This window comes from Lethenteron reissneri, chromosome 37 (genome assembly GCF_015708825.2).
Source record: "Lethenteron reissneri isolate LAM-NWPU_2019-01 chromosome 37, ASM1570882v1, whole genome shotgun sequence".
NCBI lineage: Eukaryota > Metazoa > Chordata > Hyperoartia > Petromyzontiformes > Petromyzontidae > Lethenteron > Lethenteron reissneri.
This window is the reverse complement of record NC_083815.1, coordinates 895,863-914,510: the sequence shown is the minus strand read 5'-3', so window position 1 is coordinate 914,510 and position 18,648 is coordinate 895,863. Positions and strand designations below refer to the sequence as shown.

The 18,648-nt window shown below is 55.7% G+C and overlaps 1 protein-coding gene across 5 annotated transcripts in view; it reads left to right on the top strand.

The window, feature by feature from the left end:
* Positions 1–18,105, top strand: part of LOC133351484 (homeodomain-interacting protein kinase 2-like) — a 57,287-nt gene extending 39,182 nt beyond the window's left edge. For all 5 annotated transcript variants that reach the window (XM_061566735.1, XM_061566739.1, XM_061566737.1 and 2 more), the window contains exons 7-17: positions 937–1,081; positions 2,262–2,481; positions 2,969–3,072; positions 3,751–3,938; positions 4,182–4,334; positions 4,774–4,906; positions 5,251–5,495; positions 5,963–6,283; positions 6,734–6,885; positions 7,372–7,625; positions 7,801–18,105. In XM_061566735.1, the coding sequence (XP_061422719.1) occupies positions 937–1,081; positions 2,262–2,481; positions 2,969–3,072; positions 3,751–3,938; positions 4,182–4,334; positions 4,774–4,906; positions 5,251–5,495; positions 5,963–6,283; positions 6,734–6,885; positions 7,372–7,625; positions 7,801–8,403 (2,518 nt within the window). In that variant the 3' untranslated portion in view covers positions 8,404–18,105. The remainder of the gene's footprint in view (positions 1–936; positions 1,082–2,261; positions 2,482–2,968; positions 3,073–3,750; positions 3,939–4,181; positions 4,335–4,773; positions 4,907–5,250; positions 5,496–5,962; positions 6,284–6,733; positions 6,886–7,371; positions 7,626–7,800) is intronic.
* Positions 18,106–18,648: the final 543 nt, after the last annotated feature.

Genomic DNA, 18,648 nt, shown 5'->3' with positions numbered 1-18,648 from the left:
TTGGTGGCTGGTGGCCTCCTGGGGGGTGGGGAGGGACGGGGAGGGGGGGTATCGGGGGGGCGGATGTGGCCGGGGTGGGGAGGGAAGGCCATGCCAAGTGGGGGATGGATTGTGCCGGAACAACTCAGGATCGCAGACCGCAAGGTCAAAAGGTCATCTCTGTGCTCCCTTTGGAAAAAAAATCCCAAACTCAAATTAGACGTGTCGGTATCGGGCGGGGGGGAGAAGGGGGTATCTGGATAAGGGGGGCGCACAGTGGAGGGGGAGGGGCGGGGGAGCCGCGGGGGGTGATCGTGTGCGGTTTTAAGATGACACTAGGGATGGCTACAATATGGGATCGGAATCTGTGTTTATATTTGTATCATCCTCGATTCGTCCGGGCCGTGTGTGGTCAGCTGGCCTCGCGTGGAGGGGTAAAGTGTGGGTATCTCCCCGCCCCCTCCGGCCAGTGTGGAGTGGCTGAGTAGGCCAAACACCCTCGAGAGCTTCCTCTGTCGGGCGCCCGCCAGCGGCGGCGCTAGTGAGCAGTTTCAGGGCTGCACCTTTTTATTAGTGGGGGTGGTTGGTGAAGGGTTAGTGGTAGGTGGGTGAGTAATGGGTGAGCTGTGGACGAGTGATGAGTGAGTGGTGCTGAGTGGTTGGTAAGTGGTTGGTGAGTGCTGGATGATGAGTGCAGAGTGAGTGATGGTGAGCGGTGGGTGAGAGGTTATTGATGAGCGGTTGATAAGTTAGGAGTGGGTGGTGGTGAGCCATTGGTGAGCAGTTAGTGAGCGCTGGGCGAGCAGGAGATGGCGGCCTCTTGTGGCTGTCCGGCGGAAACGCCCCCACCAGAGCAAGAACTTGACGGTTGTCGTGCCCCCCACTCCACCCCCCCCCACCTCCCCTACCGTCACTTGCATCGCTCACACCACACCTCTTTCTCCTTCATCCTCGCAGCTTCCGCTCGTCCTACCAGGCCATGGAGGTTTGCCAGCGCCGACCTCCGCCCTTCGACCCGGCGCTGCTCGGCAACGCGCCCTTCCTGTCGCCGGTCGCCATGGAGACGCCTGGCGAGGGCCTGGCCTTCGGGCTCCACGGCCAGGTGAGCGGAGCCTCCCGGCGCTCACAACAACGAGCGGAGCGCCGGGCGAGTAAAACGCGGCGAGTTGGAACAGCGGGGGGAGCGCAGCTGGTGCATTCGCCAGTCCCCTCAGTCGGTGAGCCCATGGCACCTGCTGGCTCTGTCCTCTGAACTCTGGCCAGCGCCCGCCAGTCGCCGCGTGTGCAAAAATCTATTCTGTTTTTGTACAGTTTAAAGTGTAATTCCATTCCGATGTAAAATACAGTAGAGGCCTATAATAACCAAAATGATAAGATAATTTGACAGTTGTGTTATTTTCTAAGGAAAATAATACATGATTAAAACATGAATTTTTTTCACTGATTTCTACAGTTTTTCTTTCAAGAAAATTGCCTGTTTTTAAAAGTGCGGTAGATTTAAGTACAAATTTGGAGCATAAGATACATTGCTGTAGGACAAAGTCCTATGTTCTCATTTATACATCCATTGAAAGCCTTACATTGCCACAAAATCTAAACTTATAAAGAATGCATATTTACAAAGTTTGGGTGGCAGGGGTGGTGTTGCAGTGCCTCGGCGTCGTGGAGGGCGCCTACTCCTTCACCTTCCCACGTCACGGTGGCTAGGAGATGTTAACTACCGCGCCTGCTATGCAGGACGCCTGCTGCTGTGTAGAGTTTGCGTGTCTCTCCTCTCCCTGTGTTCGTGTGAACTTCTCTCCGGCTCCTCCGGTTTTCCCTCCACATTTAGAAACATGCATTTAAGAGTTTTTGTCTGCTATACATTTCCACGTGAAAAACCGCTTAGCTTCGCTACCATTTGTGGCCAGGTCACTTCTGAAAAAGAACGACATAGCTCAGTGGGCTTTACCTGGTAAAATAAACATAGTTTGGTTTCATTTTAAGCGAACAGGCCGCTGTGTCCCGGTGCCGGGGATCCAACTTTACCAATCGTAGAAATGACCGGCGCGTCACTCGCTTGGGGAAAACGCATCGCCTTGCGTTGCACAGGGATGGCTACCACCAGGGGTGCCCCTTCGTGCTGCGCTGAGACGAGACGTCGTGGGAAGCGCCGCGAGATGCCCCGGCAAGCACGAGGAGGGCGCACGATCAAACACAATCATCTTTACCCAGCTCTTCACGCCTGACCTTTCACCCCTAACCTCGCAAGCCCTGACCCCCCCTACCCCTCTCTCCACCAGGTGGGCGGCTTCACCTCCAACCCCGCTGTGAGCCTCCCGCTGACCAATCAGGACGCGGCGCTCCTTGGCTACGGGGGGCGAGGCTACGGCGCTCCGCCCCCATTGGACGGCCGCGACGTGGGCGGGGCCCTGCCTCAGCCAATCGGGTCGACGCAGTACCTGACCCCCCGCGACCCCTTCTCCCAGCAGCCCCTGCTGCTGTGTCCGCCCCGTTACCAAGGTAACAGCGCCGCCCCCCCGCCCACTCTTCCCACCGCTCCCCTCCCTTCGGCCGCTGGTTAATATTTGAGTGAAACTCGATCTCGCGTGTCGCCTCCTTCAGTCGGCCGCCACTCGCTGCGAGACCTCGTCTCGGATTCCCCACCGCCACCCTGAGTCGCCGTGAGCCATCGTCGCCTTCAGTCCACCGCGTCACTCGCGTCCTCCCCCAACTACCGAGGAACCGGAGTTCACGATTCGCAAAACGACTTTGGGTCGGGCCACGGCGTGACGATCTGGGCTAAATTTGGGTTGTTATGAACCCTCCGCCACCCGACGCGGCCAAACAAATGAAACGGTCGCGCGGCGCTCGAGCGTTTGTCGACGCCGCATGATTGCCATCGCTTGAGCTCGCTCACCCGGTGAGCTCATGGGCAGTTCTCACCGCCACGCGTCTCATTGCTAAATTAATAAATTCTTGGAATTTCTGGGTTTTTTTGTTTGTGCAGGAACAATGCAGACGTCCATCGCAAAGCATCCTGGGTACGCGCCCGCTCCCGTGGTTTCCCAGAATCCACCGGGGCAGCCCCTGCCTTTCCAGCCGCCACTGCAGGTGTGTTGCCACGGCAATGTGTGTGCGCGTGTGAGTTTGTGCGTGTGTATGTATGCATATCTGTATACGTGTGTGTGTACAATTCTGTTCGTGTTTCTGTATGCACCTGTGTGTGTGTGTGCGTGTTGATGTGTGCGTTTGTGTGTGTGGGGAGCGGTAGTTTAGTGGTTAGCACGCTGCGCTGTGAACACGGGGACCCGAGTTCGTTTCCTGCTCACAGCTTTCATAGGTGCTCGCTAACAGCACTTTCCCCAACAGTCTGTTAAGGCTATACGGAAGATGTTTGTCTTTTGTCTTTGTATGATTATGTGCATCTCCATGTATGTACATGTGTGTGTGTATTTGGTGCATGTGTACATCTGTGTCTCTGCGTGTGTGCGTGTGGGTCTGTACGTGTGTTTGCGTATGCGCTCATTTCCCACTCAAATCTTACATCAGTGGCGAACATCTTAACCCCGGCCGTGGACCTCCCCTAGGTCGGCTCAGTCTTAAATGAGTACTTGTTGCGGTGTGTAATAAATATCAGAACTGGAGAGACAAAGACGGTGCTGACCACACCACCCTCCTCATAGGTGTGCCGTGTTGGCCTTCATAGGAATTCACTAACAGCAATTGCCCCAACAATCTCTTGAGGCTATATGGGGGATCTTTATCTTTGTCTCTATGTGTGCCACACAGGCATGGGGTGGCCACCCTGTGCCCGTCGTGACCGTGCAGACCTGGCAGCGCATGCCTGGGATCCTCGGCACCCACGGCCTCCCGGGCGGCGGAATTCCCAACGGCATTCCGGGCGGTGGAATTCCCGGCGGGATGGCGCCCAGCGATGGCTCGGCGACTTGGCATGGGCAGCCACAGTCCGACATCGGGTGAGCAAGATTCCCGTGCGAGAATCCCGTGCGAGAATCCCGTGCAAGAATCCCACGTGATAATCCCGTGTGATATTCCCGTGCGAAGTTCCCTGACGACATTGCCAAATTTTTGCTTGTGTTGTTGTTTGTTGTAGTATTTTGTTTATGCTGTTTATGCATTTGTTAATGTTTACATTTATGTGTGTGTGTTGGGGTTTGTGTTTATGTGTTCGTGTGTTTATGTTGTTGTTGTTGATGCAGCAAGCTGCAGCTGTGTGCAGGTCACTACGGGATCGTTCCACAGCCGTCCACGTCTGGTCACATGACCCTGCCCTCCCAGCCAATGGGATCTTGCGTGCAGCCATCACTATGGCAACCAGGCTTGAGCGGGCTGCCACTGCGGCCTGGCAGGAGGTGAGGCCTAACCGCACCATCTGTTTACATTGGTCACTGTGTGGCTTGTGTTGCTGTCTGTGTCTGCATGTGTTTTGTGATCTGTGTGTGTCTGTGTGTGTGTTGTGCCTTTGGGGAGCGCGCTGCGCTACAAATTTGGCCACCAGAATTCGATTCCCGCTCACAGCCAACATCGGTGACGATTATCTTAACCGGTTCCGGGTCTCCGCTAGGTCTCAAATGAGTACTTGTTAAGATGTGTAAATGTTCAATCGGGCGTGGCTGCTGGCCACCCACCCCCTCGTGTGCCGTTCCGGCCTTCATAGGTGCTCGCTAACAGCACTTGCCCAAACAGTCTGTTCAAGGGCTATACAGGGGATCTTTGTCTTTGTGATCTCTGTGCGTTGCCTCTATGTGTGTTGTGATTCCTCTGCTCTACTCTCCCCCACCCCTACCCCAGCTACGTGAGTGGCCCCCTGCGTGCTGACGGCTTCCTCCCCTCCCCCAGCAAGGCCCCCCACCGTTGGCACAACAACAACAGCAGCATCAAGAGCCTGGGGCCCACACGGCCAGCGGGCCCCCCACCTCCCGAGGTCAGGGGTCAGAATCGTCATCATCATTACCATCATCAACCAGGTCATCATCATTATCCTCATCGTCAGTCGATATCATCTTCATCATCCAACATCATGATCATCAACAACGTCATCATCTTAAACATGGATGACGATTGGCTGGTGCAGTGAGAGTGATGAGGTCATCCCTAGCAACCGCTTCCACGCCCACAGCATTGACATCTCTGCACGACGCCCGTATAATGTCTTAATATGTGTTTGCGTCTTCTCTCACGGCGTGTGTCGGATCTTCCTGTAATCGCCGCCCACCCGATTTTCCGAGCATTTTCTGTACTCAAGAGGCCGGGGTCGTTTCTTTGCAGCCGCCCCACGCAGCCACTTCTGTGGCCTACCGAGAGGGGGCCTCCACAGGAACCCATCGCCTTGACAACGGCAGCATCACCATGGCGACGCCGAGCCCCCCCACCAGCCTCCTGTCGCTGGGCAGCAGTTCCCAGGCATCGTCAGATGAGGAGGAAGAGGAGGAGGAGGAGGAAGGAGATGCGGAGGATGAAGGGGAGGAGGAGGAGGAGGAAGAGGAGGAAGAGGGAGGCAAGGGTGTGAAGAGGTGGGATTACATTGATTTGTGTGCGCGTGAGAGTTTGTGAGCATGTATGTTAGTGTGTGAGCGAGTGGTGGTGCAGCGGTTAGCGCGTTGCGCTTCGAACCCAGTCATTTAAGCTCGATTCCCGCTAACGGCAACCAACAAAAGCGACGATCATCTGAACCGGCCGATTCAGCTTCAAATGAGTACTTGGTGCGGTGGGTAAACATCAAAACTGGGGAGACAAAGGCAGCCGGGCGTGGTGCTGGACACCCACCCCTTCGTGTGGCGGCGCACGGTGTGATGACGTTGTTGATGGTTGTTGTAATGGTTGTGGTTGTTGTTGATGGTTGTCGTGGTGGTTATGGTTGTCGTGGTTGTTGATGTTTTTTGATGTTTTTTGTGGTGGTTATTGTTGATGGTTGCTGTTACCGTGGTTGTGATGGTTGCGGTTGTGGTTGTGGTCGTTGTGGCGGTGTTTGTGGTTGTAGGTGCGAGGGCTCGCAGGCGTGCGAGGCGTGCCGGAGCATCGCGCGTGCCGCCGCCGCGGCCGTGGCCGTGGGCAAGGCCTCGTGCTCGCTGGGCAGCACGGACAGCGCCCTGGGCACCAGCCTCCCCGACTCCGAGTCCCCGCGACAGCCCCCCCCGGCCCCCCCGGCCGACGCCCCGGCCCCCGCGGGGGGGCCGCCGTCCTCCCCGCCTGTGTCGCCGCGGCAACGCATGGAGAGGCTGACGCTGTCGCCGCGGAGACGGAGGGGACCGGAGGAGGCGGCGTCGCCGCAGAGGCCGGAGGGGCGCAGCCAGCGGGCGAGGTGAGGGGGAGCGGTGGTGCAGCGGTTAGCGCTCCGCACCTGCTCATGGCCATCAACACCAGTGACGGTCATCTGGACCGGTCCTGGGCCTCCCCTAGGTCGGCTCAAATGAGTACCTAATGTAATGCGTAAACATCCCCACGAGGGAGACAAAGGCGGCCGGGCGTGGTGCTGGCCACCCCATCACCCTTCATATACCGTACTCCGCCTTCATAGGTTCTTGCTAACAGCACTTTTCATAAACAGCCTGTTAAGGCTGTACGGGGGATCTTTATACCACGTGGGGTCGTCATTTGACCTGCCTAGTCTGATATCGCTCTCGCTGCAGGACACGAGTTCCCTTTACCCACAAGCGCATGCGTCACGTGATACTCGCTTCTCTTTAACCATCATGTTACGTGTGTCGCGCGGCGTGGTGTGATGTGCTGTGACGCGGTGTGATGGCGCCAGGGTGGGGAGCTTTAGCCTGGTCAGTCAGTGCACCACCGCCACCACCGCCACCACCGCCACTACCGCCACCACCGCCACCACCGGCACCACCGCCCAGCAGCAGCAGCAGCAGCAACCCGGAGAGGAGCGACTCCACCCCGACCGGAATCCCGGTGAGCAGCGGCGAGAGCGGCACACGCGCACGTGGCACGCATGTGGCACGCACACGCACATGGCACGCGCGCATGGCACACACGTGCATGGCACACGTACATGGCACATGAGCGTGCAATGATCCGCTTGTGTGCGGGTCGTGCAGCTTCGCGCTGTTTCTGCACACTCGTGTGTGTCGGTCACCATCATCTATTTCGGTCGAGCGGGGCCGGGGCGGGACACGGCACGGCTAGAAGGGGAAGCGACGGCCGACGGTCGAGACTAATGGCAGTGCGGCCGCCAAAAGAGGGAAGGAACGCCCGCCCGAGGGAGGGGGCTTCCAGGACGGAGTTGGAGCGACGAATTTTATTGCCGCATTGCGTGGGGGCTGGGTTGATCGTCGTGTGACCATTGGGAGATGGCGATGGCTTCGGCGGTGGGTGAAGACTTTTGTCCAGCAGTGGATAGAACACAGCTGACAGCATGCGCGCGGCCCGCCCCCGCAGGCTCGCGGCGTGACCGCGTGGTCACCGTGACGACCGGTGGTCACGTGACCTCCTCCTGCGGCGCTCTGGGATACCGCGGCCAGCCGAGACAGCACCATCAGCAACATCAGCATCAGCTGCATCAGCATCAGCTGCATCAGCAACAGCAGCAGCATCAGCAACAGCAGCAGCAGCATCAGCAACAGCACCATCAGCATCATCAGCAACATCAGCAGCAACATCAACAGCAGCAGCATGCAACTACCTACAGTCAGGTCTGTATCCATCACACAGATACAGCAGAACGTCACACATCCGCCCTGACCAACTGACCAATTCACCGCCGACACCCAAGGAAATATCTGTGCACAGAAATGTAACCGTCATGGTCTATGCCCCCTGACCCCACTAACCTTAACCCCGCCCTCTGATCCTGCCCCCGACCCTCAGGCCCACCTCCCCGCCGAGCCCAACGGGAACTGGTCTCACTCGGCGTGCTGGTACAACTCGCTGGTGACCACGGCAACCGGCGGCTACGCCCAGGCTCCGCCAGGCCCGATACCGTTCGCCCAGCCCCCGTGCCACCAGCACCATCATCAACATCATCAACAGCAGCATCATCATCAGCAGCAACAACATCACCATCATCAGCAGCAGCATCATCAGCATCAGCGTGTATACCCCATGCAGGGCCCCGTGCCGTATCTTTACCAGGCCTCGTCGGGCCTACCCCGTTTCCTGGCGGCCCCCAGCGCGGCCTGCGGGCAGGCCTACGCGGCGGCCTACTCGCAGCACGCGCTCGGCCTAGGCCTGGCCGCCAGGTACCTCCCCCCGTCGCCCGGACCCTTCGTGCCTTACGGTGCCGCGCGCCAGCAGCCGCAGCAGCCGCAGCAGCAGCCGCAGCAGCCGCCCATGTTTGGGGGCGGTCGCTGCCAGCCATACCTCACCCTCCACGCAACCGCGGCAGCAGGCTCCAACCCCGGCACAGGACTAGGCCTCTACCCAGGCTTCCCTGTGCTGCAGCAGAGCGTCGCACAGTACCTGCTGATCTGATGTGAGAGAGAGAGTGGAGATGGAGAGGTGAGAGAGATGGACAGATGGAGAGAGAGAAGAGAATGAGATGGGGAGAGAGAGGAATAGAGACGAGCGAGAGAAATGGAAGAAGAGGGCGCGAGATGGAGAGAGTGGGAAAGAGAGGAGATGTGGAGTGAAGGATGAACACCAGGATTGAGAGGAATGGAGGCACGTAACAAATAATCAATTCATTGGTTGTCACCAGGGCTTGACTAAGCCGGGCCTGGCCTGGTCTCCACCCAGAAAATCATTGTGCACCAGGCATACCACATCCAGTATAGCTCTCGCAAAATGTTCAGCAAGGAATTAAGTCCTGGTTACAGTTGATTCACGCGGTCGAGGCAAGCACGTGCAACCATGCGTGCAGCAACATACGCCGTGTGAGATGGGTTGATTTGATCCCTGCAGCCACTAGAGGCCGCTACATTCACCACGATGTTAAACAAAATAATTTATATTTGAATCAAATTGAGACCATGAATTGCCACAATGAGATTTGTCCTGGAAACACTTACACATACCCAAAAGATAAAGGCTGACTGTTGGGGCAAGTCCTGTTAGCGAGCACCTATGAAGGCCTGAAGGCCGGCATGGCGAAGGAGAGGGGTTGAGTGGCCAGCACCACGCCCGGCCACCTTAGTCTTCCTGTGGCGATGTTTACTACACACCGCACCAGGCACTGGGGCAGGCCCAAGACCGGTTCAAATAATCTTCAATGGTGTTTGATGGCTATGAGCGGGAATCAAACTCATATTTACCCATGTTTATTTTAAGAGCATCCATGCTGGCCTCATGACTAAAATCTACGATCCACCCTCGATTGTCGTATCGTATTCCCACTTAATAATGCGCTTGCTTCATCCACTTCGTAACAATAATAATTATTATACTTTTATCTTATTTAGCGTCGTTAGTGCAAACTGCAAAATCCGGACCCTCTCCGCACCGCGAGAGTTTGTGGGTTGCCAGGTGTTTCCAGAACACAACAGCTCGGCTGTTACTCACGTTGTTACGTGCCGATGGGGAAGGAAGGGAAGGGGCACGAGGGGAGCGTGGAAGGAAGGAGGGCGATGAAACGAAGAACAAAAGAGGGCAAACAGTGATGAAGGACCGATTTGAAGGAGGAGGGAACGGACGGGCGGAGGGAGGGGACTCCGTTGGCTCAGAGCGCGTCATGTCAGCGGCGTCGGTTCCCCGCGAGCGAAATGCCTGGGCCGGTTTTCGGCGTTCGGTGCCTCGTCAGCAAGACGCCAAGCTCGGCTTGAACGAGTTCGATTCCTGCTCTGGGTCCGTGGACTCTCAAGAGAGAGCGAGTGCGAGAGGGAGGGAGCGAGAGAGCGGTTTTCGATTGCGGTGCTGGTGGTGCGTGCGTTGGGCACTGTACACATTTCAGTTTCACGTCCGTCGGCCGACGACCGTCGAGATTTTCTTGTTTTATTTTCGCTTGGAAGTTTCCGGATCACGGGGTGTGGGAGGTGGGGGGGACGGTGGGGTGGAGAAGTTGGTGCAGCGATCGGTAGGGAAGTCTGGCTTTTTGCGCTTAACTTAAATAGTAATTATAATAATAATCAGCACTGGGTGGGGTTAGAACTTCACCGCGCTATGGACGTGATCAATTTTTAACGAACGCGCGCAAGAGGTTCTTGATTTTAATCGATGATTGCTTCCCCTTTTCGTTTTTGAACGCGGGCAAGTTGGTTATGTCTAAGCAGTCGGGGTATTTATATGGACGGGCTGAAGGAGAGCTTAAGTATTTCATGATGTAAACCGTTGGCATGATTTTATTGGGTCCCTTCAAGCCAGCTGTCATACAATGAATGTATCTTAACAAAATTATATATTCTAAAATTCAATGTATTTGCTTTAAGAAAAGTATACGATAGAGTTTGTGTGTGCGGCACTATAATATAAAAAATATATATACGTAAATATATATACGATATGATCGCATAAGCTTCTAAATCCAACACGCGCTCCGGCAGTTTTGATACGACACTTACCCTGTACAGTATTTTTGTAACTCGGACAGCGGAGCGGCGACGGTGGCGGTGGGGGTGGCGACACTTTTTGGTAAAACGGAGAATTTGGGACGCTCCACGAACCCGCACTGCGCTGCTGTTTAACGCGTCGGCAGCAGCAGCAGCAGCAGACAACAACAACGGCATGGAGAAGCACGAGCGAATATCCCAGTAGAGCGTGGAACATTGTTAGCCCAACGTTGACACAAAGTTGGGCCAACGGTTCCAACCACATGCCAACGTTGGCTCGACGTTGGGTCAACGTTGAGCCAAATGTTCCAAACACATGTCAACGTTGGGCTAACGTTGGGCCAACGTTGGCATGTTTACTGGGACGGGCCACTGCTGCTGTTGTTGATGTACCGAGCGATGGTGGTGGTGGTGGAGGAAGAGTTGATTGTTTCTCGTGAGATGGATGTCTAAGTGCCTTATGTTTTACTCGAGGGCAGTTCCTCCTATGGGCAGTTTCAACCAGCCCCCATCAGCCCCCGCCACTCTCCCCGTGGGCCCCCACCTCCTCCCCCATCTGCTCCTTCTCACGATCGTCGCTGCGATTCTGGCGGAAGATGAGACGGGTGGAGGAGGAGGAGGATGAGAAGGGGGGTGGCGATGTTCCCATAGGAGCGTGACCCCGCGTGACCCCACAGGGGTGACGGAGCGAGCCGGGGTGTCCGTGTGGAGGACTCCATCAGCGTAGGAATGGGGCCGTGGCCGTGGGAGGGGGGCAGGCTCCTGGCGCCGTTGGCCGCTGTCACCCCCCCCCCCCCCCCCGTCCGTGCGTTTGCGGCGGAAAACTTTCCCCGTGATCCTAGATCTCGGTCACTGCCGGTGACGGCGCCAACAGCATCTCCGTGGCGCCGAGTCTCACTCGTTTGGTCCCCCCCCCCCCCGCACGTGAATCTCAACTCCCAGCAAACTCTCTCCCTGCTCTCGCACGACCCGCCGGTGGAAACTCCACATTCCTAGAACGGGGACGCGTCTATCCGTAAGACAGCCACTGTTTACTCCCCCCCGATAAGCTGGTACCTAGTTTATAGGCCACATCGGGACGGAGGGTAGATGAGGATTCAACTCCCCGCCCAACCCAACCAGGAGTTGAACTCGCCGTGATCCACAGCCAGTCCGTCCCGGTAACGCGCCGGCCACTCGCTGGTGACTCGAGAAGGGGAGGTGCGGAGCGGGGGGGGGGGGGGCAGTCCCGACATCTCTTCACAGAGGGGGGGCCCTCTTTAGCAATCGCAGCACGCAATATGAGCGGTGCCTGGTGAATATCTCCCGGTTCACAAGTTGTGGTGGTTCTCCGAAGATCCACCCCTGAGAAGCTGGTGGGGAGAGGGAGGCGAGGCTGGGGGGAAGGTGGTTGTTGTTGTTGTCGTTGGTGGTTGTTGTTGGTGGTACTGGTGGTTGTTGTTGTTGACCAGTGCTCCTCGCATCACGCGCTGACAATCGCGCCCTCTCGGGCTGCAGGGTGCAGAGTTCACAGTTTATTTTGTACAAAATGTAAAAGATTTAATATTGATGATATTGATTATAATATTGATAATCTATTTACTAAGAGATATAATACGAAGCAATGGAACACTGCAGCTTATGTATGTGGGAGGGTAACAGGCTGTTAACAAGGGTGGTAGACTTAGTGATGATGATGATGGTGGTGGTGTTGGTGATGACGATAATTAGGCATGTAACAATTCAATGAATGAGCTCGTTAATTGATACTTGCGTGGAATCATGCTATCGACTATACAGGACACAAATGCAAATTATATGCAAATGACATTTTAATGAAATGAAACTGTAGAATGATGGAAGGCGTGAAACGGGCGTGCGAAGCGGACAGGACGAGCGAGGCACGCGGAGTGAACAAGGCGCAGGCAGGACGTTGACGGTGTTCATGTGATCGATCATCGAATCGATTATGAAATGTGATCAATGACTGAATCGGTCACGAACTCCCAACAGGATGAACTTGAATTCTTACATGTCTGATGATGATGATGTTGGTGGTGGTGGGGGTGGCGGCGGCAGCGGTGGTGGTGGGATGAAAACTAACACCATTTGGGGCGGTACGAGGGTTGGTGTTGTGGCGCTGGTGCTTGCTACTCAACTGCAGAATGCGTGCGTGTGTGCTGCTTGTGTACACGTGTGCGCGTGTGCGGGTAGCGGTAGTGTAGCGGTTAGCGCGCTGCACTACGAACCCGGCGACCCGAGTTCGATTCCCGCTGACGCCCACCACCACTGACGATTATCTGAACCGGTCCTGGGCTTCCTGCCCTAGGTCGACTCAGCCTTAAATGAGTACCTGGTGCGATGTGTAAACATCGCCACTGGGGAGACAAAGGCGGTCCAGCGTGGTGCTGGCCACCCACCCCCTGGTGTGCCGTGCCGGCCTTCATAGGTGCTCGCTAACAGCACTTGCCCCTACAGTCTGTTAAGGCTATACGGGGGGTCTTTGTGTGAGTGAGTTGCGTTCAATTGGCTGCCGGGCGTATGCAGTGATGATGTGTTTTGTGCTGCCTGCTGCTGTTGCCTGCTGCTGTTTGCCTGCTGCTGTTGAAGTCGCCCCAATGCCCCCATCCCCTCCTCCACCCTCCCCTTGGTAACCACGTGGACCGCACTCGCTCCGGTCCCCATGGTTACTGCCATCGCCATCGCTCGCGTTGTGCACCTCGGTTCCAGAAAGTACTGTAGCCACGGAGATGATGATGATGTTCACGATGGCGAATATAATATGATCGTGGTGACAATGTTGATGATGGTGATGATTATTATTATGATGGCGACGGTATTGTTCGTTTCACGGCAAAGCTTCTTGAGTTATTATTTTTTAGAATTATGGGAATCTGCAATTAACTATAACTACTACTATTACTATGACTGTTGATGTCGTTGTTGATACTATTGTTGACGTCGATGTTTATTGGCTGCGAGCTGTGTGCTGTGTGGGCTTAGTGGCCTCCGTCTTTGTCTCTCTTTGGGAATGACGTCAGTATTGTATTCGCGGGGTGTTTCCCGTGCTGGCAATCTTATTAGCTTTACAGTAACTTGCGGCGACGATGGTGATGATGATGGCGGCAGTGGTGATTATGATGGTGGTAACGACGGCTGTGATGATGGCGGTGGTGATGGTGGCGGTGATGTTGATGATAGTGATGTTGCCACAGCAAGTCGCTTCATTATTTTATTTTTTGATGACGATGATGAGAATCATGATGATTATTATTCGTCATAGTTTGTATTTAAGTCGCCGTGGTTACTTCAGCCGGGCAGTAGTAGACTATTCACTTAAGGTGGCGAGGCTGGGAGTGGGACGTGGGGCTGCTTTGGCTCCCAGTGGGCTCGGAGATGAAAAGTACATCCTAGGATTTTGCCGCCCTGTGCTCTAGGAAATGGGAAACAATGAATTGGTCCTGAGATCTTAAGGTCCTGAAATCCAGGAGATGTGAAGCAGTGGGACTTCAGGCCCCAGTGTCCGTGAAATGAGAGATAGGGGGAGTAGGTCCTCAGCTCCAAATGATGGAAGATATGGGAGGAGGAGGGAGGTCATCAAATTCCTGTCCCTCGCCCAACTCGTCACGGGGCCTGGTTCCACCACCACTGGCTGCTGTGGTTCACAGAGAACTGCCTCACCACGCTGCCCACTCCACACCTCTTCGGGTGGGAGCAGCATCTCTTCCAATCCACCCCTGGCTTTGCCAGCGCGACGTCGCGACGTCCTGGAAGTGCAAATGATGATGAGGCCAGCGGCGGATAGACCATGGCGAGGTCCTGCAGGAGCCAGAGTACCAATAGACGTCCCACGGCTCTGTGTTGCACGGCAGTGACGCGCGTGCCGGGGCTCGAGGCGGGGGCCGGGCTTGGCAGGAGCGGTGGGTGGACGCGGAGACGCCGCTGTGGGGTTGGGACACGCGTGGGGGAGGGCCCCGTGGTGGAGGTGGTGGTGGCGGCCCTGTGGTGGTGGTGGTAGTGGTGGTGGCCCCGGTGGTGGCCCCGTGGTGGTGGTGGCCCCGTGGTGGTGGCCCCGTTGTGGTGGTGGTGGCCGCCCAGAAGTGGCGGCGTTGAGATGCTCCGGGGCGAGCTGCGGATGCTGCCGTGCATCGACTTCCTTCTCACCTCGTCGCTGCATTGAGACGATGCATGTGTGACGCGTGTGTCGCGTGTGACGTGTGTGTCGGATTTGGGGAAACATTCGTCGGCGTTGTGGTTGGTGGTGTGCGTGTTGTGTGATGGTGGCTGCTGTTTTCTCTGAGTGTATAAGGTGTGCTGTGTCACGGTGTGATGTCTCGTATGGTGTGCTTTTGTCTGGCGTGCTCCATGGTGTGGCTGTGTAACGCGTAGTGCGGTGTGCGCTGTCGTGTCCCGTGGTGTTTGGTGCGGTGTGCTTCTCTGCGTGCTGTGTGTTGTGTGTGTGGTTGTCTGGGGTTGTGTGTTGTGTTCTCCCTGGTGTGGTGTGCTTCTGTCAGTATGTGTGATGTGCATCACCTCAGCCCACAAAGCCACACCACCACCACCGCCACCGCCACCACCCTCTTCCCCTACTCCGCCCATCCTCTGGGGCCCATCATTGTGCACTTTGACTCTGCCTCGCGGTCACAGGTCGCCCTAAGCGAATTAATGTATTCGTAAGTTAATCGATCCGTTAATTTTATTTAGAATCCCTGGGGAGAGCGCGTTGGGAACAAATCTTTAGCAAACGGCGAACTGGAGAAGTTAAAGTCTGAACAATGTGAACAAAGAGAGTCTCATCACGGCGCAAATGATGAGAGCCAAAAACGATGATTGTGATAATCAAATCGGGGCGTCCGTGGCTCGACTCGCGGGGTGTCACCAGGACGGGGGTGGGGGGGGGGGCCGCACTGGACCACGTTTAAAGCCAAAGTCTCACACGAGTTTGAAATCGTTCGTCTTCATTGGTTGCGTTACATTGAGAAACGGTGACGTGGGGGTGAGTGGCTTGGCCAGACACGTAGAGAATCTGAGACAATCCATCGCATATCTATGCGAGACTTTTTGCCGGTATAAAAATGATGGGAAACAATCGGCTGTACCCGTTTGGGCAATAATGGATCAGGAGTTGAGATGTTCAACCCCAAGCTGTTCGGGCTCTGACGTCTCCATTGTCTCTGATTTTCGCCACGTGGCGCTGTTCTCCGGCGAGACGAGGCACAGAGGAGGCGGTCTCCGGCGTTGGGCGATCAGTTTCAAGAACCACGCGCACATTGTCAGAGCACGTTTGTTTGCATGTTTTACCACGGCCACGTGTGGTTAGTGCAGACCTGATGATGCCTTGAGATAGGTGTTTATTTGCTGTTTGAACATCTAAACCCCTCCTGTTTATGCCGCAAATGGTAAAGCCTCTTAGCAGTCTGGAGCGAACCACACATCTACAGGACCCCGTGGAACGCGCTGGGAAGAAACCCCACAGATCGTTCTCGAGGCGATGTTGTTTGGGAACTTAAAAATAACACATTTGAGACGGCTGAACATTTGTCGATCAATCTGAGAAGAGGCAGAGGAATATGTTCGAAAAAACCGGCAGAATTTTGGTGAAAGATTCCACAGACAACCAACAGCAATCTGAGTTACATCCCTCGCTACCGAATCTGACTCCTAGTGCCTTTCAGATGTCTCCTCCGCAGCGCGGGAGAGAGACTGCCTCGCGGTGGAGAGGATAGCGACTTGGCGAGTGGTCATTATGAAGTGATGACGTGAGCTGTGATCGGGTGCTGCTGCTGATGACGCTGGAAGTGGCGGTGGTGGCCCTCGTGCCCCGCGCTTCAAGTGCCCGTGTCGAGGGGGCACGAGGGGCGCAGGAAGACCTCGCCGCTCCCTGTCAAGTCACGGGACGTTGTCCACCACCAGGACTCGTGGGGTCGGGTGGGGCCCACGTGGAGGTGTGGGTGGGGGGGGGGTCCGTGCCCTCACCTGTTACCCCCCCCCCCCCATTCAACCCTCCCCCCCACCAATCTCAGCCCCCCTCCCCTTCCAGTGTTAATTACGTTCAGGAAATTATTGACGAAATTTTTCAACGAAATCATGACTGTGAGTGGGCGAAAATTTCCACGTGTGATGATGACTACGACTGTTGCCCGCCACCATCACCACCACCATCATCCATACCATCACCGCCACTACCTTCATCATCACCACCACCATCGTCACCAGCATCATCACCACCACCACCTTCATCATCACAACCAATACTAGCAGAACCACAATCACCATTATTACTATCAGAACCATCATCATCATCACCACCACTACCATCGCCACCAAAGACCAAAGCGCTCCTGACGGACGAGGCGAGGCGTCTGAATAAAGACGCGGGCCGAGGCGGGAGCGGCTGCAGCGCGCAGACGGAGCCCGCACACGTGGACACGTGGCGACTCTCCGTGTAGACACGTGGCTACTTTCCGTGTGGACACGTGGCCACTCTCCGTGTGGACACGGCGAGATTGGCTGAGCTCATCAGCATCACTTGCGAGTGTCTTGACGGGACGCGTGTCCGCTGGCACTCCTCCAGACGGAGGGGATTGACTGCTGTGCAATTCCGCACGGGTGCGGCTCATGGTCGATGTTTGGGGTCGGATTGATTGGCCGCGTCGGGTGGAGGAGGGTGTACGACACAGTTACTTACGCGATCTCATTCAAACGAATCGATCACGAATGACGTGAAATCCACACGCGCTGTGCCCAGACTCGGCTCGGCTCGGGCTTGGCTGCGGCTCACGTGGAGCCAGCTCCGAGCCGCCGCGCTCCACGTGAGCCGCCTCTGAGTCACGGTCCCAGGCGCAGCTCAGGTTCTTTCACGAGTTGAGGCCGCTGAGTGGCTCAGGAGCTGAGCCAGAGCCGAGCTGCGACTCAGCAGAGCACGGCTCACGGTCTGGGTTTAAAATCCGCCAGCTCACGCCGACTCGGCAGAGTCTGCGGCTAAAGTTAAACGTGCAAACGAGATTAACACTGCCCACATGCATCCCCCCCATCCTCCCATCTCACCCCGCTCCTCCTCCGCCACCTCTTGCACACACTCGGGGGTTTCGATTCTTTCTCTGTGTTGTGTGTAATTTTTTTTACTCCTAGAGTCATCGTTATTAGAAGTCACATTTCAGAAGAGTCTGTGTACCTTTTTATCCTTAAGTAGCGGTCGTTGCTGCATAATTATGAATTATCTATCGTCCTGATGTATCGTGTGTGTGCACGCGTCTGTGTGGGGAGCGGTGGCGCAGCGGTTAGCGCGCTGCGCCACGATCCCGGCGGCGACCCGAGTTCGATTCCCGCTCACGGCGCACCAACAGCAGTGACAGCGAATATCTGAACCGGTCCTCGCTGGGTCCTCCCCTAGGTCGACTCAGCCTCAAATGAGTACCTGGTGCGGTGTTTTATAATCACCGCTACTGGGGAGACAAAGGCGGCCGGGCGTGGTGCTGGCCACTCACCCCCTCGTGTGCCGTGCCGGCCTTAATAGGTGCTCGCTAACAGCACTTTTCCAACAGCTTGCTAAAGGCTATACGGGGGATCTTTGTCTTTGTGTGTTGTTTGTGTTACTGCTCGGCTTGGGCTGATGTCGTTGAGTGACTGTGATGATATTAGGAGCTGTATTACACACAAAAGCTTTATTGTGATCTTAAACATTTTACTTGTAATAAATACTTTGCGTTGGTTCCATGTCGACTGGAGTCTCTCTCTCTCTCACTGACAGCTCAACGCACGCGGGGGACAATCTCAGTGTCAGGTTAAAGGCGCAGCCCTGCAACTGCTGCTCACGCCACCACTGCTGGTGGTAGGGCCCTCCCAACTCGAGTTAAGATCTAAAGAAGGGTATTCGGCCTACTCTTCCACGCCGGCCAGAGAAGAGGGTGGAGGTTGGAGTACCTACGCTTTGCCCCACCAGTCACGAGCTGCTTATATCCTCAGTGTGAAGGCGGATGGGGCTTTAAACGACTTGCCCAGTGTTTTAACTGTCGCGCTGGGAGCCGAACAGAACGGGCGACCTCCCTGGATTGCATCTCCATTGCAAGTATGATGACCATTACAACTTTTGAAACTTTTCGTTTTTTTTACCAGGTAAGGCCCACTGGCCTGTGTCGCTCTTTTTCAGAAGTGGCCTGGCCACAAATGATGGCTCAACGAAGTTGATTATCATCACGTGGAAATGTACAGCAGCCTAAATACTAGAAACGCGTGATATCGATTATAAATACGGCGG